General features: G+C 38.7%; 1 protein-coding gene across 3 annotated transcripts in view; it reads right to left on the reverse strand.

Moving 5' to 3' along the window:
• Positions 1-26,113, reverse strand: part of LOC126917327 (uncharacterized) — a 108,617-nt gene that overhangs the window by 8,960 nt on the left and 73,544 nt on the right. For all 3 annotated transcript variants that reach the window (XM_050724095.1, XM_050724094.1, XM_050724093.1), the window contains 3 exons: positions 4,975-5,291; positions 4,081-4,292; positions 212-546 (listed from right to left, as the gene is read on the reverse strand). In XM_050724095.1, coding sequence (XP_050580052.1) covers positions 212-546; positions 4,081-4,292; positions 4,975-5,290 — 863 coding nt within the window. In that variant the 5' untranslated portion in view covers position 5,291. The remainder of the gene's footprint in view (positions 1-211; positions 547-4,080; positions 4,293-4,974; positions 5,292-26,113) is intronic.

Consider the following 26,113-nt stretch of genomic DNA (forward strand, 5'->3'; position numbering starts at 1 on the left):
AACGTAAATCTCCTCGCGTGAACAATTCGATTCGTCTTAAATCAGAAAAGCACTGCGTCTAGCGATTTGTACTCGTACCGCATCCACCCATTACGATACCCCAGGGAGTTGTAAGGCACGTTACCGTTCAGTACGAGCGTCTGAATTATTTCGTGACTTCCTTCCTCACCAGCGAAACGTATGCCCTTTTCGCGCGTCTTTGAAAACTCACCTGGGAGGCATAGCTCGTGGACGTTGTTGCGTTCTTACTTGCTCCCTCGAGACTTGCTGGTTCGAGAGGTAGCTGCTATCTCGCAGAACGGTTCCCTGATGGTGGTGGTGATGGCCAATGGATCTCTCATTGTTCTGAGAAAGCGACAACTGCGCCAAATATTCTCTAAGTTCGGGCTGACTGGCCAACAGTTCGCGACGCGTTTGAACGTTCGGTGCCGTAGGTGTCGTCGTCGCTGTCGTAGAATCTGACCATGGAGGAGGTGGTGTATGGGATCGCGATATCATGGCGTATTTATGACACAGGTATTCCTCGTAGGTGGGTGGCAATCCGGTCTGAAAAATCCAAGATTTTTTTACATGTTCCTTTTACCGACATCCTTCGTGTATTTCATCCTTTCGAACAGGACATTCTGCAAATTATGATGCAAATAAAAATATTTTCTATCGTTTAGAGTTTGTATAGTAGAAATACTGGGTTGTTGTAAAAAAATGATATCTAGCCAAATAAGGTAATGACATATCGTTTAAATTATTATTTTTCAAACATTTTACTTGAATACTGGCCAAGCTTGTTAATTTAAAAATTCTAGATTTACCTTCACGTTGAACGAATTATAAAAATATCCCAATTATCAAGCTTTATGGAGTTTTTCTAGGTTTCAAGCATTACCCTCGGACTTTAGAAGTTTTTCAATTACTAGAATTTCATGGAGTTTCGAGTACTTTGTACGCGGAATATTTAATTCGGGAATTTCGAATTTTATAACAAACTACCATTGCTATTGTTGCTAAATATATATCCAGTAATTGGCATTAAATTTTTAACTTATAAATAACTGGCTTCGTGAACAGAGCCATGGCAGCTTCAACACACTGCAAATTTATCGTGATTTCGATTTCAGAGTCTGTTTTGTTGTAATTTTGGGCTGATTGTCGAAGAAGAATTATATTCGTTAATGACGCAGTCCAGAGAGTTTGGCATTTAATTATTTGTATTGTTCGTGTGTAATCGACTAAATCTCTATCGTAAAGAGTTAAAGCCGAGATGATGGAATTGCATTAAAATGCAGTTGAAATGTAATACAACCACTACATTGTTGGTAACACATAAATTTTGTAATTTGAAGAATAAGCGGGTGATGCGTTTCTATGAAAGGACTGTTGCAGCAAGTTCGACGGAGAATTATTATTTTGTTTCACTCCTCGCTTTACAGAAATGCTCTTCTGGTTTCTACTTCGTTAACTTTGGATAAGAACTTCAAAGAGCTACCAGGAAACTCGTAACGAGTTGTATCTGGATTACTACACCCAAAAGTAGGGAATTAATTCACAACTTATTTGTAAATGTTAATTTCTATGTCAATTTGTCGTTTTGAAGAATACATTAACTCTTAGAATTTATTTGAAGAAAGAAAATCGAAGAAAGATTTCCTGCGATGATCGGAAATCGAACAAAGTGCAGTTATTTGAAAAGCAGAAATGCTACTCGCATCTATTCAACCAATCTACCGTCAACTTCTTTCTTCTAATAAACTCTTTAAGTTATTTCCATGAAATATTTTCCTACGACACGATACTTTGTAATTTTGTACATATGCTGCCTTCTTTTCTACTTCTTCAATTCGGTAGACAAATGACAAAAGTCACAATTAAAGTTAAACAAAGACAAATTACAAGTTAATTACAGTTTGTAGCGCTAAGATTATGAAATCTTTAGAAAACAATGTCGACCGGTTCCACGTGCCACACATACGATTATTATAATAATCTTTCTGTACTCGGAATACTTCGATGTAAACTCTTTATTGTAAACTGCTCGTAAGAATTTTCGTTCCAATTTCCATGTCGGATCAATTCGCAAGTTATGAAACAAAAAAAGAGGAACGAACTGTAATCGAAGGAATCAAATCGAACGCGAGTGGTGACGATCGATAAAACGGTAGCAAGAATGGAGCGGTACAAACTCGGCAGAACTCGAGGTGTTCTGGCATCGTTACTGGGAGTTTCAAGTGGGTCGCCATCGGGGGTGGCAGTGTTTTTCGCAAAGGGTAACCGCGACGTGGCACGAAAATTTATGTGTCGCCCGGCGCCGAGAAACTACGCGGTCGAAATGGCTGGCCACAGCCTGAATGGTTCTTCAGTTAAGGAGCAACTCGAAGAATTTGCCTCTTGTTCTCCTGTTTCAACCCCTGCCCATCCATTTTCTTCTTTCTTTTTTCTCTTTCCGATACTGTACAAAACGTAACCGTGAGCGATCCACGATCGTTACAAGAATTTCTTTGCTCTTTTTCGACCGACTACCTCGTCCATGAAACGACGTTAGGTCTGGCCTCGTTCGGATCTGGATAGAAGGAGGCTGCAGAGAGTTGATTATTCGAATAATCGAATATTCAGTAAACAAGACTCGAGTTAGCAGAGTGGATCGAGCGTTTTGAATATTCAAGCATTAATTTTACTGTCATCGGATTACACATGCACACCGACGTATACCTTATCTCAAGATTAAAATTCCGGCTTTTTTAATTCATTCGTCAAGCTCATTCTCAGCAGCCTCGTTCTATTGCGAATCTAAAACGTTCAAATGGTAAATTCACCCTCGCAATCTCGCTCCGCCTTCGAATTTTTTTTCCTATACGTAGATGAATGGTCACGAAGGGCAAACGAATCGCGAGATTATTTGGAAAATATATCTATATATCTATATATATATTCTACTGCAATCATCGAGGAATTAGGGCGGCTTCGAGATAGCTAGAGCATCGATTTTATGGATTGCACTGGTTCTGCGGTCGTTTTAATTTCGTATACCAAACTCAGTCCATCAAAAACGATGGCCTGGTTTCCTTGAATTTGGTTAATCGCCGATTAAACGGGAAAGAATTCGTTTTGTTCCATGCCAAATGAAATTTCCTTTATCTAGTTTCCTTGTGCTTAATTAGTAGCTTGAACATGTAATTAGTGAAACGTCAATTCGTTTACAGGAGGTCTACGAATTCACTGGTCGATTACGACCCGCTATCTAACAAGTCTGACCACGAGCGTGCTCTGTTACTGCGGTCGTCCAAGAGAGAGTGCGATTCTATCTAGCGTCTGACTAGGACAGGTCATTACTACTCAATAGTTAAATCCTCATCGTCACGTTTGAGTACGGTGAATGGCTTCTAATTCCGTCGTGTGCCGTCGATACATCCATTCGCTTGGCAATTTCGTGACACACGTAACTAGCAACAAACCGTGTCTGTTCTGTTCTTTTACGGCATCTCCGAATAACACGTGTTTATGGAGATAGAAATATTTGTCGCTGGAATGTTAACGAATGTCTAACTTTTGATCAAAGAGATTTTTATACGAGGAAAATACCTAGATGTGCTTCTCGTAAAGCATTGGAAAGTTATATGTGAAAGTTATATTTCGCAAATCCGAATTTTGCCACACTGAGTATGCGAATAAATAAATCAAATATTACTTTTATGTTTGTCGTTTGATTATCAACAAAGGCTTTTACTTATGCGTCCATTATATAAGATATACGAGAAAATTAAAAGAATCGTTTGGAAAGCGTTGCAAGCCATGCGAGAAAGTTTGGGAAAATTGAGTCGTATTGACTGAGAATCTATCCGCGTGGAGTATGGAAATTCTATCATTTCTACTATTTTATGACACAAATTAATTATATGAATTTCAATGGCGATATATGCGAATAATTGGGAATAACAGAAAAAGGGGGAGTTTCGTTTAATTAACGCGTTTATATAAAAGAGAAGCAAGTGTTAATTATAAGGAACTTCGTTAGAAAGGCTAATTACGTTGACCGTGTTCTCCGTTTGAAAATCTATTTCTAACTGGGGGCTAATGATAATCACTTACCTGCCACGTTTTCGAGATCGCCACGTCATAGGTGGGCGGCGGCGATACCATAGAAGGAATGGCGTAAACGGGTTGCGATCTACTTTGCGCATTTAATTGACTATTTCCGGTTTCGTTGGCGCTCGCGTTCGGCGTGTCTGGAATGCTGGCATACAGTGCCTCTGCTATAGCGTTTTCCCGAATCCCGCCGCCGAGTATGCTCGAGCCAGAATCTACAACGAAACGTCAATTAATCTGAAAAATGTTCGACATGAGCTTGGAAAGAAATTTTAGATATAAAAAGTATCGTATTGCTCCTAAATTGCTGGCTTTTGTGACATGGGAAACATTTTTTTTTGTTTTTTTGTTTTTTAAGAAATGAATCTTCATGAATTTATCTGAGAAATTCGCAATTAGAAACGAATAAAGTCGATTAAGTATAGAATCTGTTTTTTTGAAAATGCATATATCGAATCTTAAAATTTCGGAATTGATTCTTACGAGGTAAGTTGAATAAATTATCAAGATATAACACTTGTCGATATTGATATTACGGTAAACGTTAAATATTCTACGATTTATACTCAAGTAATTAGTTCTAAATCTTGGCAATTAATATTAGGTCGTCCGAAAAGTTTCTTTCGTTTTATAAGGAAATAATGGATGTACAACATTTTCCGTTTTATATTATTTTATCGAATTACCTATGATCCATTTTGTTCTATCAATATAAAGATTACAACGTTCGACAGATTAGGTTTCATGTTTGTGTAAAGATGCGTTGTTGTAAGAAACGTGTCTGTAAAAGAAAGACACTTTTCGGACAACCTAATACAATAAATTATTCAAACGTAAGATCTGAGGTCGATATTGGCTCCCATAAATTGAACAATTAAAATTCTGTATGTCACCGACCTATATAAGTATAGTGCGACTCCGCTCTGTCTGCGCTTCGGGTTCTCCTTGAGTGATTCAACCGCTTCTCGTGTTTGCTACTTTTCGTAACTGGTCTAGCTTGTTCTGTCACCGAGCTGCAGCTTCCTGTTTCAGAACTTCTGCTCTTCCCACGAGCGTCGTCTTGTTGTTTCTTGGCAGCCCGCCCGTCCGACTTGCTACCCTTCGACTTCGATATTCTGATCGTAAGCTTCCTCGAGGACAGGGAGCCACTTCGTGATTTTGGCAGATCGACCACAACTCCGCACCCGCACACTGGCGCGTTTTCATTAGGCATTCTGCAAGAACAGAATCTTCTTGGAATACAAGTCATGAATATTCTCGATTATTATTCTCTAGAATTATAACTAAACTACAAGTGTTAATGGAAATTCATAGCTTTACGAGCGTAAAATGTCTCACGATTGTTCTTTATTTTTGATTGCTATATCAACTGGTTTGAGGACAAAAATTGGAAATATTTATCAAAGCAAACTAAAAGTCGAGTATACTGAAGAGAACATGAGCTGTAACGAAGGCAAAGTAGTTAACGTCACTGTGTATAACATATTAGTAATTAATAAACTTTGCTATCAAAATTCTATCGCGTCTCTCAATTTTACTGAAAAGTCGAAAATTATCGAATTAGTCTAGAAACTGTAGAAGCTTAAATCGGTTGGCCAGTAATGTCATAAATCTCTGAACATAGGTCCAGCTACGAGCGCCCTACAATTCCCTTAAAAGCTTAACAGATACCTGCGTACGCTCACTCACAGAGCTTCGATCCATTTATCGGAAAAATTTGCCAGTGTTAATCATGGAAAATAGCACGACCAACCCGCCTAAGCGTCCAAAATCCCCTTTTAAAGAGATTACCACCGGAATTAATCGAAACCACGAGTGGCAGTGAGTCGGATCTCGAATTGGCCGAACTAAACGCCATTTCTCTGGAAACGATATCATTCAACGAATACTCTGACATTGATAATCCAGGCTGGTTAATGCCGTTCGATAATAATCAGCCGGAACAACACTACGTGTTTCGCGAGATCGCGTTATCCAGCACACGGGCGCATTGCCATTAATAACAAGCACATAATAGTCCCTGATAGAAGTCATTGCGCAACGTTTGGCCCTTCACATTGGGTATACAACGTTCGATCGTCCGTGAACCCGATTAGGCGAACTCGTAGGTGGAAGGACGATTCCTTTGTGGAAAATTGCGGTTATTCCCTGAGCCAGCCAAGACTCGACTATTTTAAATTGTGTAGTATAATAAGGAGAAGAGAGGAGTCTGTATAAAGAGAAGCGGGGGAGAGGAGGGTGGAATTTATGGTAAATGATTTTGCAATGACTTCTTTAGAATATTTTTCAAATGGCAGTCAATAATGTTTTTAATGGTGTTGTGGGTCCAATGAAGACACTCGATGAAATTATCGAAAGAAAAATATTTTCTAACTATTCAATTTGTACAAATACTTTCTCTCGCCTAGCTAGCATCGCTAGGAAATTTTGTATGGTTCACGAGCAGACTTCGAGCGAAGTGTATCTTCAATATTAGTTTATCCTACATTATCAAGGGACGGAAAAGCGAATATAAAATCATATAACGAAATTTCAAGTTTTACGACAATTGGGATGTTCATATACAACCACAAAATAGAATCTTAACCTCGGTTAAAACTTCCTCGAATTGCATAACGTCAGACTATCCTTTACTCGAGGAAGGCAGCCTCTTGCCATAAATTCGATGTTATTCGACGTTCTCGACGGTAATCGTCTTCGAAGCCGTCCAAGTTCTCGACGAGGCAGCGTCGCAGACGATATAATGAATCGATAATCGTCCCTGCGGAGAAGTTTGTGAACGTCTGTCCTGTTCGGTTAATTATTCGATTCCCGTGAAAACTCTGCTTCTCCCTTTCTCGGCCGTGATGGGGAAACATCGATGTTCGCCAAAGAGTCGCTGCTTTGATCCAGAGAGATTTAAAGGCGTGATTTACTGGAATCCGGAAAGGAGTCGCTTTCTTTCTTTCTTCTCGCCTTTGTCCGTGCTCCCTCGCCGGAACAATGGACTCGATCCTTTTACAACGCTCCGGGCCTCCTCCCTTTTTCGTTAATTTGTCTTTGAACGGAGGATTCGTCGCCGCGTCGAAGCGTTATCGCGCGTTTTCCAGGCCTCTGTGCAACGATTCTCATCGAAAATATTCTCGCGTTCAACAGCGACGGCGGGACGAGCCAGCCAGAAATTTCGCGTCGACTACCTTCTGCCATTTCTACACTTTTAACGAGTTCGTTTTCGTGTGTGTCATACGTAACGCACGTGATACTTCTTACATTATATTTATTTCTTCTTTCCACGAAACGAAACAAAATTCTATTTCCATCGACGTTTGTGAAAATTGCAACAGAAAGTTACGACCATTTGTTGAGAATTGTAGATCTTAATCGCCGAAATAAATGTATAGGAATACTTAGATTACAATTAGAATTGATATTAAAATAGTTTCAGATTTATTTGATATGTGATTTACAAGATATTCGTCGATACACATTTGCACGCGTCTCAGCGCTCTCTTTGTCTCACCATCTTCTTTACCACACTACCAACGGAACAGTTGCATTCTTCTGTTTTACGAGACGTTGTGCACGCACATACTCCTACACACTCATACTCATATGAGTGTGTCACTGCTACGCGGCTAATCTAGTGTAGCACACGAAATTACACATATCTTAATACACTTAAAGAGTTATATTTAACAGTGTCTTAATCGAAGACTCTAACTTACTTCTGTGTTATATTAAATAAATACTTTAACGTAATATAAAAGCTAACGTGAGAAACCACGTATCATTTAATACCTGCAGCACGTATAATCGTAATCGTCGAGAACATCGTTAGATATCCTCTAAAACTTACGAAATATTCGCTCCTTTCTCTTTTTCTCTCGTAAATTTCATTTCTCCCTCGTCTCTGGTTTACACGAGTTTCTAGCGGGCTTTCTTGACGGTGAGAGAAACGAGCACGTCCTTCGCTAGTGACACAATCCAATTTTCGTATCGCCGTCGATTCGAAAGGATACACCTTTCTCCTGCCCCTTGTATCACATACCTTTTTTCAGCCTTGTCCCGAGAGATTAGAAGAGAGTTACACAGGCTACTCGCCCCTTGGCGTCTCCAGCCCTCGTTTCTTAGCCCATTTCCGCACAAAACTGGATTTCAAACTCATCCAACAAGCACTTTCGGCTTTGAACGTGTTATACATCTTTTGAAATATTCGACATGTTTTGTTCTTGCCTACGTATACCCTTTTTTTTATCTCTTGGAAAAGGTTCGTGGTTTCTACTGAGACACAAACGCAATAATAAATTGAACTTCCAATTCGGTTCTATTTACGATAATTTTAAAACTTTCCCTATATTTAATTACTGTTCTTTTTAATCTTCCTATAATTAATAGCTTATATTTCATTTATTTCGTTGGATGAATTATTTTTGTATTTTGTTAAACTAGTTGATAATTTTTAAAAGCATCTAATTAACAAAGTTATATCACAAGCGTGTCAAAATTCAGCATTATGCACGCGAGCTCGGAAATGAACTGTAATTACTTTGTGTTGTCAATCAATCGCTTTATGTTTCGCGGCTCCTAAATACTGAGAAATTAGAATTATAATCGACATTACACGTTATGTTACAAGAATTATCCGAAACAATAGCCATTAGCTAACTATATTTAGGCCAAACGTTCCTGGCTATAAAGCACGAACAACTGAAACAAACTCGAGTATGCAACATTCAAACTTAAAACACGAGTCGATCATCAAATTAAAAGCTAGAAGGAGATAGCTTTGATATGGAACTGCTTAAAAACACATCGAATTTTAAAACTGCTCTATAAAAGATAGGAACTGTGATCTTCGTGCGTACGTGGATCCAAATCTATCGACTACGGATTGCGAACATACGATTCAGAAGAATTCTAAAACATTCATTCATTCAAACGGAGGCAGCTTTCACAGGGAATCGACGAAATTAATTTCTTAGTTCGTATAAAGGAACGACGATATAACACCAGCGATTGAAGTTGCTTACTCCGTTTCATGAATACGCGTAATGTCACGAAATGCATCCAGAGGGCGAGAAGAAATTGTTGCGCGAAAATTAAATTTAAATCTTAACCAGCTTCCGATCGTACGGATTCCTTCCGTCGTCTGGCAATCCTACAGCGAGTTCTCTCGATTCTACGTATATATTCCTGGTTTTCGAGCAAAAATATATGTATATGCACATAGAAGACATCGTTGTAAGTGCTGGAGAGATTAAGTTAAATTGCCGCGCTACTTTGTTCGAGAGTCGTTTTAACCCGTCAGGAATTTTCAGACTGAAGAAATTCTTTAGAGAAGAAATTTCTTAGAGCAGGTTTTAGCGTTTAATAGTTGCAGGTTTCTTCTTTAGACGGATCCTTTGTTTTTGCGCAGATTAAGAATTTAGACGATGTTACGCCGCGCAAGACGTCTGCACTCCATCCCGCGTGGCTTGACAGCCAACGGTCTACGTGCCGTCCTTCGAACCCTCAATAGGCCCAAGGACCCACCATAAATTTGAAATCCTAACTGCATTGTTCGCACATATAATTTAAGTCAATCTATTTGCCCGAAAAGACTTTCTAATTCTAGAAGTGTTTTCGGCTGGTTTTTAGGAAGGTCCTTGGGTTTATTACGCGCTCTTAAGAATTACGGAGAAAGCGGGTATTGGTCTAAAGCAAAAGGCGGAGATTTACCTAACGGAAAATCCGGGTTTTCTCCCATAAACAATGTCGCCCATGAACCACGTTGGTAGGAGGCTTCTTCCTCCTATCTTCCTTCCCAACATTGGTCATAACTAATCGGCATCGCGGATCATTGCCCTCACTTTCCTAACTAAAAATGTAAGCAACGAATCCGCGTTCTTCGTTCAAAGGGCACACCCATACCGAGCTTTCCTCCGTAATCACATCAGAACGAACTTCAGAGTCCCTATACCTCTCACAGTGCCTACAGGTCCGAGAGTTCCTACAGGTCTCACAGTGCCTACAGGTCTCACAGTACCTACAGGTCCGAGAGTTCCGACGGCTCTCAAAGTGTCTCGCTGGTCAAAGTCAACATATACACGAATTCTCTCATCTACGAATAATCCTTTTCTTCGTTACCTGTATCTTAATCAACGGCGTTACTAATTTGTGTGCTTGTACAAAGTGTTGGAAATATATATTTTTATAATTCTGTGAATCACAATGTTATACTACAACAACCACCCCTATTATCCTAACCGAAATAAGGGGATCGAACTATTTGTGGTGTCGGTCATTACATTCGTAACGGGAATTTACGACTCCCGTTGACGGGTATTCTCGCGACCGCGTCTCCCCGTGATAGCTCGAAAATACAGACGGCACGAGACGTGGATGCTTGTTCGTGCTCGAAGCTAAATCCGCTTCCTTCGTGTTGCTGAAAACGAGCTGCTATATATCCAAATTTTTCGACTGACATTAACGATCTACAATTTTCTACGGTTAATCTAAAGCATATATCACCTTTGTAGCGTTTTGTTTCATAAAACGTAGCTTGTAAAATCCAGCTATGTAACTTAGGTTTCTTCTCTCAAGTAGCTTCTAATTGTATCATGTTATTATCCGCGAAGAAGCGTAATCAGGTAATTAATTTCGATGCATTTAATAGATTTTAGTATGCTTCGTAGCAACTTACTGAATATTATACAGAAAATGAATACTAAATTCCAATCTCTTGCTGCAATTAATAGTCGTTCGTTAAAACTGACTCGAGAGCTTACTATTCTAGAACAAACAGCAATATTTCCTGTTGATTACAGTATACGGTTTAACTAAAGTTTTCAACAGTCATTTAATTACCATGTGTGGTTGTAACTTTACTAAGGAACGTTCCCCATTAAACCAAAGAGGAGCAAAAGTTATGAACAACAGATTATCGTGCTGCGATTCGAGTAGCTCGAGAAATTGTTACGTGCGAAGGATTAACTAGTCATATCGAGGTTAATGATAGAATTCTGTTGTCGATGTTTTCCACGAAATAATCGTTCGAAGGAGTGGTAAACAACGCCGCTGACAAGATCACGAGGAGCAATTTATTAATGAGATAAATTGTATTTCCGTCGGTCCTTTCGACGTCGAAGAAACATGAAAACGCTTCCGGTGGATCGACGCGCTCCAAGCATCGAAACTCTGGGTAATTACGCGGCTAATTAACAGTCGAATTTAATTAGGAAGCGCTCGAGGCGCGTTCGTTATCATCTCGATGAATCAACGCGCTGGTTCTAAGCTTGAAGCTGTTCTTTTTTCATCCCCGCTCTTCCCTATCTCGCTCGCTCGCTCTGTGTAATTCATGAAGCACAGCGGAGCTTTATTAAACGCGAAATACCATGATTGCTCGATCCGAAAATCGACAGAGTCGTTATTCGGCCGGCTGAGATTTTGCATAAGTTAATTGCCAACGGGATTATACCTGCCGCGATATCGAATATACGAAAGGAAAGTGGAGAAGTTCACTAGAGTATTAACTATGACGATAGGGCTTTTTAAACGTGAAAGTAAATGTAGATTTAAACGAAAAATTGTTTACGAGAGGTACGGTTTAGATTTGGAAATCGTTTATGAATTACGTGATTTTAGAAATAAATTGCAATCATCGTAAAAGCGGACAGGGTTTACATTGAAATATTTCAGGTTTGAAAGAGCAATACGTAGTACGATTAGAACAACGTAAATTGCGTAATTTATAGAAACATAGCTTATCTCTTTCGAAATTTCATAATATTTTAGTTTCAATGTTACAGAAATAATTTATTATATTAATAAAATTTGGTAATATCCCTTTGTGGTTGATATAATGTAAAGCTAATTCAAATGTAATAATCGCTCCGTTCTTAACATAATCAAACACTTTTCTCATTACTTAATTACAAGTGCGACTAAATGAAATTGCTTTTCTCGGTCTCTTGAAAAATAACCGTTTCACTATTGTGTCGCTGTTCTTTCGTACGATATTTTGAAGAAAAATTCGTAATAATAACAGTACTCCATTTCTCGGTGTGTCTTCCTCTGAAATTAAATAAAACTTCTTCCTCAAGTTCCTTTCTCTCTAAGGGCGTTCCCATTTGTAGCAGCTACGGCAGATAGATAAATTAGTTAGGAAAGTTAGATAGCCGCCGCGAAATCACTACAGTAGAATTGTTCAGTACGGGACTCGGTAGAATTCAGTAAAGGATGATTAGGCAAGTCAAATAGACCAGGATACAATCGTGCTGCTAGGAAGTAACCGTGCATGATCAGACAAATAGTTAAGGGTCAACGTAGAATTCAGAAAGCTAACTAGTACTGCTGGAATTTTCAGGAAACATGTATTCAGCTGTACGCTTATACATATATATAGGGAAAATCTTAAATCATTTAAATTATCTAGGTCAGTCTTTCTTTCCCTTCTGGGTCACCTACTCTTCCCTTTTTATAGCTCGAAATTAAACCCCTTCATTTTTCCCATCGATCAAGACAAATTCCCCCTATTAATCAAACGCTATGTATTGACCAAATTGGGGACGCTTCATGTTTATACAAAAACAATTAATTTCCTATAGTACGTGAGGTACATAAGTAAATAAGATCGGAGATTAAATTTAGATTAAGAAGTTTCAGTTGAGAAATATATTTCATATAATGTGCAATAATTTTTAAATAAATATGATTAATAAGGATGTAAATTTTAATTTCTCTCAAAAAAGAAAAAAAGAGAACGATATGAACGAGTAGAGAAAATATTTTTTATTGCTAACTTAAATTCAACTACCGTTCCGCAATATAGTTCCCTTCGGTAAGCAGAAGGGGTCTTAGAGCGTGCAGCTGATGTTCCTCGTTTCCCTAAACCTCTCCTTCGAAAAATCATCCAACCACGAACGTGGCTACGTTATGTATGCTTCGGCAGTCTTGTTATTAGTATATGGAAATCCGCGTATAAAAGTGGGGCATCGGTCGTGTCGATGTATTCGCGTTTCCCACGCTTTGTTACCTGCTTTTCATTATGGATCCGGCTTCCGACCTGAGGAATAATGCGCGGCCTTTCTGCATCGCGATACGCCGCCGTCGCCACTGGCTGGATCATGTGTAATTGGTAAACCGTGATCGGCGTTCGAAAAATTGGGTCAACTAGTTCAGCATAGACAAACAGGGGATACCTCTATTTAAATTTTCAAATATTTTAATGTTCAAGTATTCAGATTTTCAAGCATTCAAATATTCCAATTTTTTAATGTTTACATTTTCAAATATATGTATGTACCTATATAACGTCCTGAATGTTAGATATGAGGATAACGAAAGAGTTCATGTACACACATGTTGGTTTGGTCTGATTTTTCAAGTTATAAATAATTTAATTGCGCGCTGAAACTGCCTGAACGCTGGCAACCCACCTAACTCCGCTGTATGCATTTTATTACGAAAAATAGAATATACGCAGCGTGGGATGTAGCATGTAAATTTATAGTCTGACATATTTCGACATAAATAAGGCTAAAGTTATTTTAATTTTATATTGCATAAATGTCATTTATAGCCGATGATTAATAAATATGTAACGATATTCAAATAAAATCGTGGAAGAAGCGGTTAAACGTAATCGAGGTGCCTTCAATCTTGTGTTTCACGAACAGGAAGCAATATCGGTGTTCGTGCCGGCAGAATAAAAAGTTATTACAGCTCGCCGTGGTATTACACTTTACGAGCAGAGCGATATGCATCTCGATTACGTTGCCGTCCTTGCGATAAAACTCGAATTAAGTAGATTCTAAAGGAAAGTCGAGACCTCTCCCTTCTATAATCAGCGACAATTTCCTTTTTCATCGCTTTAATTCGCAGCTCCATTGAAAATTTCGTTCAATTTCAATTTCAGAAATATTTCTCATCCGAAATCCGATTACATCTCCAGCCACGGCTGATGTTAGATAAAATTAATAAAAATATACCTCTTGAAATTAATTTAGTTCGCGACGTCAACAACGCAGAACATTTACTGTGCTCGCGAGCAATGTGCAGCGAAGGATTAAAGAAGCGAATCATGTTACACGGACCAACCAATTGGAATCGGGGAAGAGGAAGAATACCTACGACTTTACCGGAAGATCAAGATTTATTTCTCGAAAATCCAAGACGTGCTCTGAGGATTTTCTTTGGCAAATCCAGCGGCGCATGACTGGATTAATTATAGCGAGCTGAGATGCGCCGTAATGTTGGAGCTGTAGATGCCGACTATTGATTAAGTCGTCGATAATGTTGCTGACACGCTGACAATTCGAATTAATCGAGAGAAATAAGATTAGTAAAAGACCATTTGTTCCTCTTCTGCAATCCTGATCATACGATACTTCGTTAAGCGAAAGATATTAAAGACGCGAAAGAAGCAAAGAATAAGTAGATTGATCGACGAACAGTATGATTCGTTTGTATTCGTTTAGCCATTTGCTTTTTAACATATCGTATTCGTTATAATGAAAAAAAGTAATTATCTCGAACGATAATCTTTGATTTCTACGAAGCCAAAACGGATTCTTGTGAGTTCTCTCGTTATTTCTGTAATATTTGTCAGATCCCCGCTTTTGTAAACCACTCGATATAGTTCGAATCGAATTATTTTAACGCGAGAAAGAGAAGAACTTCAAAATGAATTACACGAATTTCGCGAAAAAGCACGCGTATTAGATTTCATCTTCGTAAAGATTACAGTCACTTTAGTTATAATTCATATTTCCTAACGAACAGCTGTTCACTGAAATCACAACGCCAGACTTCGTGGAAACTTCGCTCGATTATAGATTCCATCAGGTCGCTATCAATTAATTAATCTCTTTTCCGGTATCTAGCAATTAAGCTTCATCGTTTGATGTTTCAATTTCAGTCAGTTTTTTTTTACTGATACGTGCATACCCACTTGATGCCGCTACATTAAACTATCAGAACAGAACAATTCATAGATGATTTCTCCACTTCTTCCTACTAATTCTCTAGTCCTTTAGAATAATTAGAAAAGTTCCTCCTTGTCGGTTTTCTGATTTATTTCGAGGCTCGACGAAGCTATTGTAATCCTATGTACATCACTGACGATGTCACTGCCGATTGTTGTTTTCTTTTTTTTTTTTTTTGCCTTATGAAAAATAAGAAAAGTACCGTGTAATAAGAATAACAAGAAACGCATTATTTTTTCTTTTTTTTTTTCTTTTTTGACAGCATATTAAACTTTAAAATTATTCCCCTGTGAAAGACAAAGACGTAACTTCTTCATGTCGAAATGGTAACTTGTTTCAATTTTTCTTAGACAAGAAATTAATCGCGACTAGTTTCACTTCGCACGACATTCACCTGTGCTTACAAATTTCCCGCAGAAGCAGACCACTGAAACCCCGCAACATTACATTGCGTCCTACATCGATTGAGCTTCCTCTTATGTTCTCATATTTTCCAGCCCGACTTTGGTCATTTATCCATAGCAGTTCCAAACTCTGTTTGCCCGCTGTACGTGGTTAATGCGATTAAATCGTACGAGCTAACAAAACTTTGGTCTCTTTCCTTAACTATCGCCTAACGATTGTGATAACTCAACCATAATATCAGTCGTTAATACCGATTATCGATTGCGAATAAATCACGATTGGTTCTTCAACGTAGTAAAATCACGAACCACTTTAAAGAGCTTCCATTGTTTCACACAAATCGATGAGATCTCGCGTTGTTTTATTACTGTATTCATAACGAAGAAGATTTATCTATGAGAATCGACATTGTGTCTCAGTATAATTAATCCATCAGGAAAATTCCAGAGGCTGTTCTAGAATTATTGCGCGGTGATATAACGAGTAACTTGAAGTACGAGTAATTTATTGTTCACCGATTCACCTTTGAATCTTAAACGACTGTTATCATTGAATAGTAATTCTTAAACTTCCATGCTGTGGTAGAATCTACCTCTGAAAAAGATTTCTCATATTTCTCAGCTACACAATGAGAAAATGTATTTACCTAATGACTTGCTTTTAGTCCGTAAAATTAAAAATCATCAATCATCAACCTCACGCCATTGGGAACTTGAAGACAATCACTCTGATTCTTAAAAATATAATCTAGGAAAGCTTTTATGGACAGAATCTCATTACTTCTGAAACAGACCACGTAGGTCGCAATACCTTTAAAGAAAATTCTGCAAAAACAAAATAAATGGACTAAAGAAAAAATTGCGGTAATTCGATTATCCCCGTGCTGCAATAATTTTCGATGAAAAAGCTCGCTCGCAATTACCAACCATTCGTGAACGTGACGCCTGGCGAAACGGGACCCGATGTACGTATTCTTTCGCCGATCAAGCTCGGGTCAAGGTAGAACAGCGTGTACCGACCCAACATTTGTTCTTTCTGTTAATAGGAAACTGCGTGGCCGCGAGCTTGTCCCCACCGATCGTAATAACAGCAAACAGCCGTAAGAAATTCAATTGGAAAAGCACGAGGTACCCCCGTGTCGCCTACGGCTGTATATTTGTCGACTGTTTGCCCAGGAAACGTAGCGGTGTTGACCGAGCAATTACCACGAGAACTCCAGATCGTCGACCGGAGAATTCCCCCAGTTGCGATACTCTCCAGGCAATTTCGATTCCCGATCCCTTTACCTTCAACTCTTGACGAAACTAGCGTGAAATCTTTGGAATTTTGGAGATTCATGTCGAAATTTTCCTCTATCCTCGAGATCGCGTTGGAACATTTTATCGGTTTGATGGGAAAGTAATATCAAATATTGACCGTGCCATGGTGCATAGTGAGTTACATAATCCGCACGTTACTATTTATGATAAATATAGATTACCATCTTGTTTTGGTTTTTACAAAATTATTTGAGCGAGCGGGATACAGGCATGTTAGAGCGAAAGTAGGTTAACCCTTTAATATATCTCGGAAGCAATCCAATTTTTAAAAATACAGAAAATCTACGACAGAACGAATGGTAAAATAAAAATTCTAGAAAGCCTAGAATCCCAAGAAATCGAACAGACCTTTGAAGTAACCCATAAATCGCATGAAACTTAATGCTTGTCAGACCCTTCTCCGACAAACCCTACATTCGTCTATTTTCTTTCCTTTAACCTCAAGTAACGTCGTGAGAATCTCTAAAACGCGAAACACGCAGCAACGATATCCCCTCGCCGCAATACGTTGTATTACCGTGGTTATTAGGTTATCAGATCCATCTCGTACGTGGATACATAACTCGATGATCAAGGAAGGAAGGAAGCAAGGAGAAAGCAATAGAAGGAGAAAGAGGAAGGACGAGGGGAGAAAGGGGTTGTTAAAGGACGAGAAAAGGGAGAGAAACGCAAGGTAGGAGAGGGTGCAGAGCAGGTGAATCCGGGTCATGCCGGGCCAGGAAGCAGTGACACCAAACTCAACCCGGCCACCCTTCTCGAACTGGGTCACCTTTCACCCTTATTCTCTTCCTTTGACCGCGATTCCCCCGTTTCCGATCGTCTCCACGCAGAGGAGCACAGAGTTTCTCGCGTTGCTCCTTCTATCCGGAAAAGATCATTGCGATTTGCTGAGAAAACGATCAAATCGTCAAGATACCCGAGATACGATACTGCGATGAAAATTCTATTAAAAGGGCGGATCCTGTTCCGAACAAGATCTTCTATTTAATTACAATTGACCCGAACCTCGTATTTATTCACGTGGTATTATTCAGCCTCACCCATATCTACAAATTTTTTAATCCACTTTGTATTTATTATTGATTGGGAAATTTATTGATGTAATAGAAATATATCAAGAGAGCGAATGTTTTCTCTGTGTTTACAATCGATGATGAACGTGATTTTTGGGAGGACTATTGTTTCTACGTTATAACTTTTTCGTTTTATTTCGGCTTTATTTGTTTCTGGTTGAGAAATTCGATCGTGAACGTAATTCGTGCGAAGAAATTATTTATTGTATGAACGTATTATTATAGAGGAGAGGGGATTGGAGAAAGAGGTGGTTTTGTAAGCATCGGCAGATCGAATAAATGCATCGAAACACGCACGTGCGTTTTCTACCACGGAAAGTATTTTATTATTTCATGGTGAAATTACGCAAGTGTTGGTTTCCATCAGTTTGAATGGAAATCTACCGCGGCCGTATTTTCCATGCAAATGAAATTTATGGTAGGAACCAAGTATTACTGTAATTAAACGTTCTTCTATGTTGCAATCGTTATTCGAACGTTTGTTTGTTTTTTCTCTTCCTTGAAATTCAAGGAGCTACTTGTAATGGACATTTTATTTATTTTTTACCACAAGTTATTTTATTACCACGTGTATTTTTTATCATGTACCGAAATTACAGATATTGATATTGGAAGTTAATAATAAATTAAACATTTGTTGCAGACAAATGAAAGCCTGAAATTGATATTCCTATATATCAACGATAATAACTTTTGTAGTAAACATTTTTGCTACGTTGCTAATCATAAATTCCAAAGTATATGTATATTATGTCTGTTTATTGCTTTCACAAATTATAATTTCGTTTTATAAAATTACCTGGCTTTTTAGTACCGCTGACCTTTTAAACTTTCCTCTGTCCGCCACTGTAATTTCATCAAACATCTTATCTCTGGGCCTACAGGATGGTAAAAGAAGGGTTCGGAACTTTAAAAGTAAATAGAACTCGTGAAGGAAAAAAAACAATGGAAGAGCAAAGTTCTACTTTTTTTTCTCTAAATTTCTCCGATAAGATACACAATCACAATTATTGAACGATTAATATAATCCTCTATGAAAATAACAGGAAGAATTCAAAGTAAACATTGATTTTGTTACTGCGGAGAGAAAAAAAATTGGTCTACAAATACAACATTTAATCAAAACAATTCGCCGCAAATAAACTATTGAAAAAGTTTAACGAGACACCTTGTAGATAACCGCGGAAACCAACACGATCCGGTTGGTAACAATACCGAAGCGATTGATCGAACTGGAGTTTGCTTTGCAATATCACGAAATGGGACCACTTTGAATCTAATAAGAACCACTAGGTATGCAATTCGACCTCTTCGACGAACAATACTCAAACTAATCGAAAATTTGAAATCTAGACTGTCGTACTCGTAGTTCACGTTTAACAGAAGCTACGAGATGGCAAAGATTTCATTGTGTCATGCGTCAGTAATAAACATAAAAATGTAACACACCATCCTTAACGTAATTACGTGATTTCGTGCGAATAGCTTTGTCCTTTTCGCTTAACCGTTTGTCCATTTTCACTTAAATTTTTCCGACGTTATTTAAAAATCAAATGGAAACATAACTTGTTAACGTAACTCTTCGAATAGTTTATGCGATGAAACAACACTTTGGAATCCAGACACAATAGAGTATCAACAAGCCTCTGCATACCTAACAACCACTAGATCTCTCGAGTTCATTCACGAGTATGAGCATCAGACAAGCCAGCTTACGAGTCAATTGACAAACACTATACACATTCCTACACAAACGTCAGACGTGCGGCGAACATGACCATGATGTAGGAATATTGGATTACAGACATGTTTATGCTCGTTGGTATATTCACTGCTATTTATACATACGTTACGATAATTATTTAATCTCTTAGCATTTCTTGCTCAGAAACTTCCACAATTATAAGATTAAGAAATGATAAAAGAAAATTAATTTCATTTTGCTGAAGTTTTACAAGACATACACAATATGATCTACCTTTAACAGAAGTGATACGATATGATATAATATATAATATAATGTAATAATACAATAATAAATTATTATATTCAAAAAATCACAGTAAATAATACGCAGCTTCGTGACTGGAGCATCTTAGTTTTTGTGTATCTCGACAGAAGAACTTAGAAATATCACAGTCTTCTTTATAATTTAATCTGTGTTTCTATTAAGTAAAATAAATGTTATAATAGCACATAAAAAAACAATCCATGCACTAACATTATTATAAACGTATAAAATATATATATAAGAATACAGACTAGTAATCCCTGAAACACTGGTAGATTATAATATTATTATTATTAATAAGAATCACTAGACATTTCCGAAAACTATTTACCGCTGGAAGAGTTAAAGATTTCACACGACGCATATTCCTGTCACGTGCGTTAAAATTTCATGTGGAGCCATGCATCCAATTCGTGAATAAACATTAGCTCGATTATCGATCACTCGTTAATTCGCAGAAATCCTTATGCTCTTACGTAACAGTACAAAAACGCCATATAAATGGGCGTGAGTACGTTAATTGCTGGAGCCAGCCGCGAATCCGAATTTCTTTGTGCATTATCCCAATGGAGTTGACCGAAACAGGCCGCAAAGCGCCAACATACGACTGAAAAAGCTTCCCAGAGGGTATGGGAGACCGAGGTTGGGACGTCATTAAAACTTACCGGCGAGTCGTTCACCGAGTACGCGCGGAATTCCAGCTGGTCGCGTCTCGGCCAGCTAGCTGACTGGATGTTACTCGAAAATGCCAATCCACGGTCGTTTCCCGCGAAACTTTTTACTACTACCGGGGCTAGCTTATCTCGCAGCCGGAATTTCAAGCGCATGAAATGTTTGAGATGAACTAATTTCGTACGGCAGGCAAGGATATCTCTTCTTCGATACTTTTTTCTTCGACGTCCCTCAGGTTGTTGCTGTAACATTTGCTCTTTACTCTTTCGCATCTATGGACGAGATATCTAGCGAAGTGGAGATATAGAAAAGAGAGGAAAAAGAGGGAAGAGTAATTTGTTATGGAAAATGTAACATGGTCTATTTTCAGCATCGTTAACCCCTTTACAACGTCATTCACGCGATGTTATGAAAAGAAAGATAAAAAGTATATGTCTTTAAAAATGTAACGTGCCATACGTTCTAGCATTATTATCATTTTTGCATACGTCTAAATATTTTCTACGAAATATATACTTAAATTTAATATTTTATTGCTTCTACGTACGTACATTTTCAGACTTGTTTCAAATTTTACCAATATAAACATGTTAATCTGTTTCCATTACAATGCTAGTGAAACTTCAAATTGTTTCGTATAACACGTATAATACGTACATTCGTAGAAACTTTCCACTAGCGTTCCAATACTTCCATCAGCCCGTCTATGTACGAACTTTTTAACTACGTTGAAAAAATTGGAAAAAATGAGAAAACTTTGGCGAAAATATAAATATATATGGAAGTTAAGAGAGTGTGATCGGGGCTTTTCTGTGCTATACACGTCTTTACATCCATCACTCGCGAATCTCCCCTTACTCGTTCATACTCGAGAATTTATTCGTCCGACGTTACTGTTCAACTCAGTCGTATGCTTCTCAGTCTCTAACTTCACAAACCTCGCAGCCACCCTTATCGCGAGAGCTCTCTTACATGTGCGATACTTACGGACAACCTTTTCTTCCTGGAACGTTCCAACTTTTCAAGTTCCACTCTTTCGTGTCCAAGCGAACAGCATATAAATAACATCGTATTTGCAAGCAATGCAAGCAACAAAGAAGACACAGTTCGCCCATCTTCGAAACATCTTTCAAGCTAATCACGATTCACGAATAGAACGTATATTTGCAATAAACATCTTATAACCTTTCTATACATTTTCCACTTAAAATTTCCTTTCTAATTTACCAATACGATCATGATAATTGTATCACGTCATACGTCACGTAAAACGTATATGTAACGCATATAGTATATTTAAAATAAGTTGGTACAAGTGTTGAAATACTCTGGTAGGCCGATTTTATCGAGTAGTAAGTGCACTTAACACCCGATCTATCAGATCAATCGTAGTATTAAAGTTTGGTGGTTAGACTGTCTCGGTTGATCTCGCGCAATCGCTCTGAAAAATCTCACGATACAGAGGGGATTTCAACCGCACAAGCTTTCGTCGGCCATCTACGACGCGAAAAGGATAAAGATCGGAAGGAGGCCTCGCGTGAGAGTTCGTGGGAACTGGAGTGCGATCGACAAAGGGAAGGAGAGTGCACCGGATGAAACCTGTATCCGAGGATAAAGCAGCCAATGATATTGCAAACTGATGGTGACCACCACTTTAATATATTGGCGGGATTTACCTGTGGAAGCGACGCGCCACGCGTAAAGAGTTTCAGATACTCGAATATTGATTGGGGACAGAATAGGAAGTTTAAGGAGAATTAAAAGATCAGTAAGTTTACGTTAAATTAAAATAGAATTTAAATAGCAAACAGAACTGTAAATTGATTACGATTAAATTCCAAATGTCTGAGCAAATTCAGATTTTAGTATGAAACGCAAGTACTGTACAAAACAGTGGAGAGATTAAGGACAGGGAAGCAAACCTGTCAGCGGTTGGAACAATGGTTTTTTGTAATTTACATCGCGCCACGCGACGGATAGGGTTTAATAACGCACCCCGAGGAATTTGTAATTTCTGCGCTTACTTAATGCGGAACAGAAGCGTCGGCGAATCCTATCAAAGTTAAATACACGTCAAAGTTACCTCATGGTTGAGGAAAGTTAATCCGACGCTAGCTGGCGAGCTCCTCTTTTCGCGTCTTTAGTCTCACGCTCGCTTTATCTTCTCTCTTTTTCTTTCTCTTTCTCTCTCTCTCTCTCTCTTTCGCCGGCCGTCGGGCTCGCACTTTTGTTCTTGTTCCGTTCAGCGCGTCGTTTTTCGCGACCCGTGAATTCTTTATGCTCCGCGGCGAGACGTGACGCGAGGATATGCACGTTTTCAAGAGAAAACACAGCGTGATGAATTCAAAGCTGGCAACTCCACACGAGGAAGGAATTGTTCGCGCTAGAATATTTAAGAACCCGGAAATTGTTTTCCTGCGATTCACTGTCATAATATATCCGCATGGCGACATGTTTATGAGGGTCGTCGAAAGCAATCAGGTCGACGCCATTTCGTTTTACCATATACGACGATTCACCGACTCAGCAATGATTATAGCTGCGAGGGTCAGAATTTATACGCGAGTGGTGGAAATTTAGTTTCCATTCCTTGATCCTGTTCATTTCCATCGTCATACGACGCTACATAAAATCCCATCTTTATACGTATCTTATACATATAAATGAATGTATGTGACAATTTTGACGAAACTTCGTACTCTCTGTTTTTATGATCGTATAAAAGAATGTAAGGCTATAAACATAAACAATATGTGTGCGATTCGTACTCTGTCTTGTAACGAAGAATGTATTGCAATATATTGCAAAATAATCTTTCAGTTGTAGAGTCTATTGGTTCAATCGAGTAGGAAAACAGACTTCATCCTCCTGACCGCAAAAGGAGAAATTTTGCTCTCCAGCTACTTTTATTTATTATCGATGTTGGCACATTTCCAACATTGGTCAACGAGATTATCTTTCAGAAGAAACGATCAATCAGGCTTGTTTGTTAAAAATCAGATGACTGATGTTAGAAAATCTCTACGTGTCCCTACCGATGAAAATAATCCAAAAGTATGAATATTGTTGTCGGTATTACTCGAATTCAATTTCAATCGTTTATTCAAAACCTCGAAATTCGACATATATTGACGTATCTGAGTGATCCAGCGTGATTATTTCTTATCAAGAAAGCTTTTCCTCCTCTTCTATAATTTCTAACGTAGACCACGTTTTATGGAAGATATTAACTAAGGCGTACAGAATGAGAGAAGGTCAGATACTACCAGAAGCTTCTTGTCTGATTCCACATGGTCACGTTTCACTTGTTAGATAAGCTATTGTCCCATTCGGTCGACCTAATCACCTATCATTTGAGACTGTTTGTTTGCCTTCCTAGCGACCTATTCTACTGTTGCTCCTTTCTCAATTGTGAGAAACAGATTCCACTTACGTTTGTCTGTACGTTCCTCTTATTGTTAGTCTCTTAATCTGACCACGTGCGGTTTTATTTTACTTAGTCGGTTACAGCGATGTCTGGCTACACACGGTCCTATTCTACTTAGGCCGAGCTGCCATCAATTCAGTTCGTTGCTCAAACGTCCGACAGTGTCGTTTTCGTACAGAATAAAGAAGGGATCTTGACGCGAAATAAATTGCCAATTTATCGAGCCATTAAAGAGAAGACTTGTGTGTCCTTCAATTATCAAAAACCAATTGCCTTCAACCAAGCAAAAATCGTGCCAACGTTATTTTCAGAGAACAATTCGCTCATGAATCCTCTTAGATAAAGAATTTATAATTCCGTTGCAAATCCTTCTTCAGCTTTGAAATTGAATACTTAAGCTACCTGGTATTGTTCGAGATATTAATATAAGAAACAGTTTGAAATAGGTATACGTGGCTAATTACTCGTGACATTTCAATTCTAATTAATTTTGTCGGCACGATAATTCGTCGGAACGCGTGTTCATTGTAACCGTAGCCTTAGACATTTCGAGGGCACGAAACAGTCGACCGTAGAGCGGAATTCAGAGAGGAAACGCGGCTAATCGAAGGGGATTGGCTTGGATTAAGAATATCCCGACGACGAAGAGGGGAAAAAAGGGAGAAGAGCAACCGCGAAAAGATGCAGACGCTCCGCAACGACGGATCGGGGTCACGTTCTTTTACCTGAAAGAACGAATTACAAGAGAGTAGTGTACAATGAAACTCGATGCGAAAAATGAAATTTTACTAGGGTGGGGGGGTGTAAGGGAGGTATAGGAAGAAGAAGAGAACAGAGAACAGGAGAATGTGCTCGTTATTCAGTGACAATCGCAGGGAATTTCAAACGATAACTGAGACTGAATGACAAATCACAACCCATCGCCGGATAAAAAAGTGTTCATGATTAATGCAAATGAGCGATCCTGCAAGAGAAGCTTTTGCGAAAATATCAGAAATGGACGACGTCCCTTTTCATTCGGTCATTCGAGATTCTGGTATTAGCTATAAAAAAGCCTTGTAAACTCGTTCTCGGAAAAGTCGTCACTCTGAGAATTTACCTTTCTACGTGTCACAAAAGTCCGATAAAATTGAGAAGAAGAAATTTAGCGATATCTTTAATGGACATTTTTATTTCTTTAACGAACAATTCAAAACCATAAATTGGTATCTTAAGTCATGAACGAGATCTAGATTACGGCAAAGAAAATTAAGCGGGAATCGTTGTCGCGGTAGAAATTGCCAAACGTATCGACAGATACCGGCGCATTTTCCGCTCGGCCGGCCCGGCTGAATAAAGCAAACAGTCTTGGATTTCATTCACGGTTACGCCGTTGCTGTGTCGTCGAATTCAATACCAGACTTATTGTACGATTGTACAATGCGTCGAGGTTTCATGCACTCCGTCTGCAACGTAACGAACGCTCGAAGCTCTAGACAGAGAAAAAGAGATGGAGAAACGAGGCAAGAAACGAGCAGACGAGAGGAAAAGGAAAAAGAAGATGGAAGAAAAAGAAAAGGGAGAACTTGGGACGAAAATAGCCGAAATAGCTGGTTTGGCGACCAATTGACAAATCGGTTAACTTGTCGAGTCACCACGTCGATCGAGAATTATTTAACTGGCACGCGTTGCCTCGTTACAGTGGAATTGCGGCGAAACGAAATTGTGGTTCGCCGTTGTTCCGGGGAATACGCTCGATACGTTCGCGTTCCGTGGCGTGCATCGCTCCATAGGGCGAACTTTCAGTGGAAAACAGCGATAATGGTCGGACGAGTGATTTATCGCGCTCCCGGGATATTCCTGCCTACCGGAAGCTTCCTTCGCGGTAGGAAAATCATCCACGTTGCGACTCCGATGTTTTCCCGATACATTCTAACGATATACATTTACATGTATAAATAAATAACAAATACATATATATTTGTCATTTACAATTGTGTTATGAGAAGGATGAAAGATCGATCATATCGTATTTTAACTTTTAAATATGTAGTGTTGCTCTTTGATATCACGTCTATCTTTTCCAATGTAGCTGTCATATAACATACACCAATCATTGTACTACCAGGGATCCTTTGTATAATTTACCGACCAGTGATATTAGTTTAACTGTTCAAGATACGTATGTTTTCAGATTTGTTGTAAAG

This window comes from Bombus affinis, chromosome 6 (assembly GCF_024516045.1).
Source record: "Bombus affinis isolate iyBomAffi1 chromosome 6, iyBomAffi1.2, whole genome shotgun sequence".
Lineage (NCBI taxonomy): Eukaryota > Metazoa > Arthropoda > Insecta > Hymenoptera > Apidae > Bombus > Bombus affinis.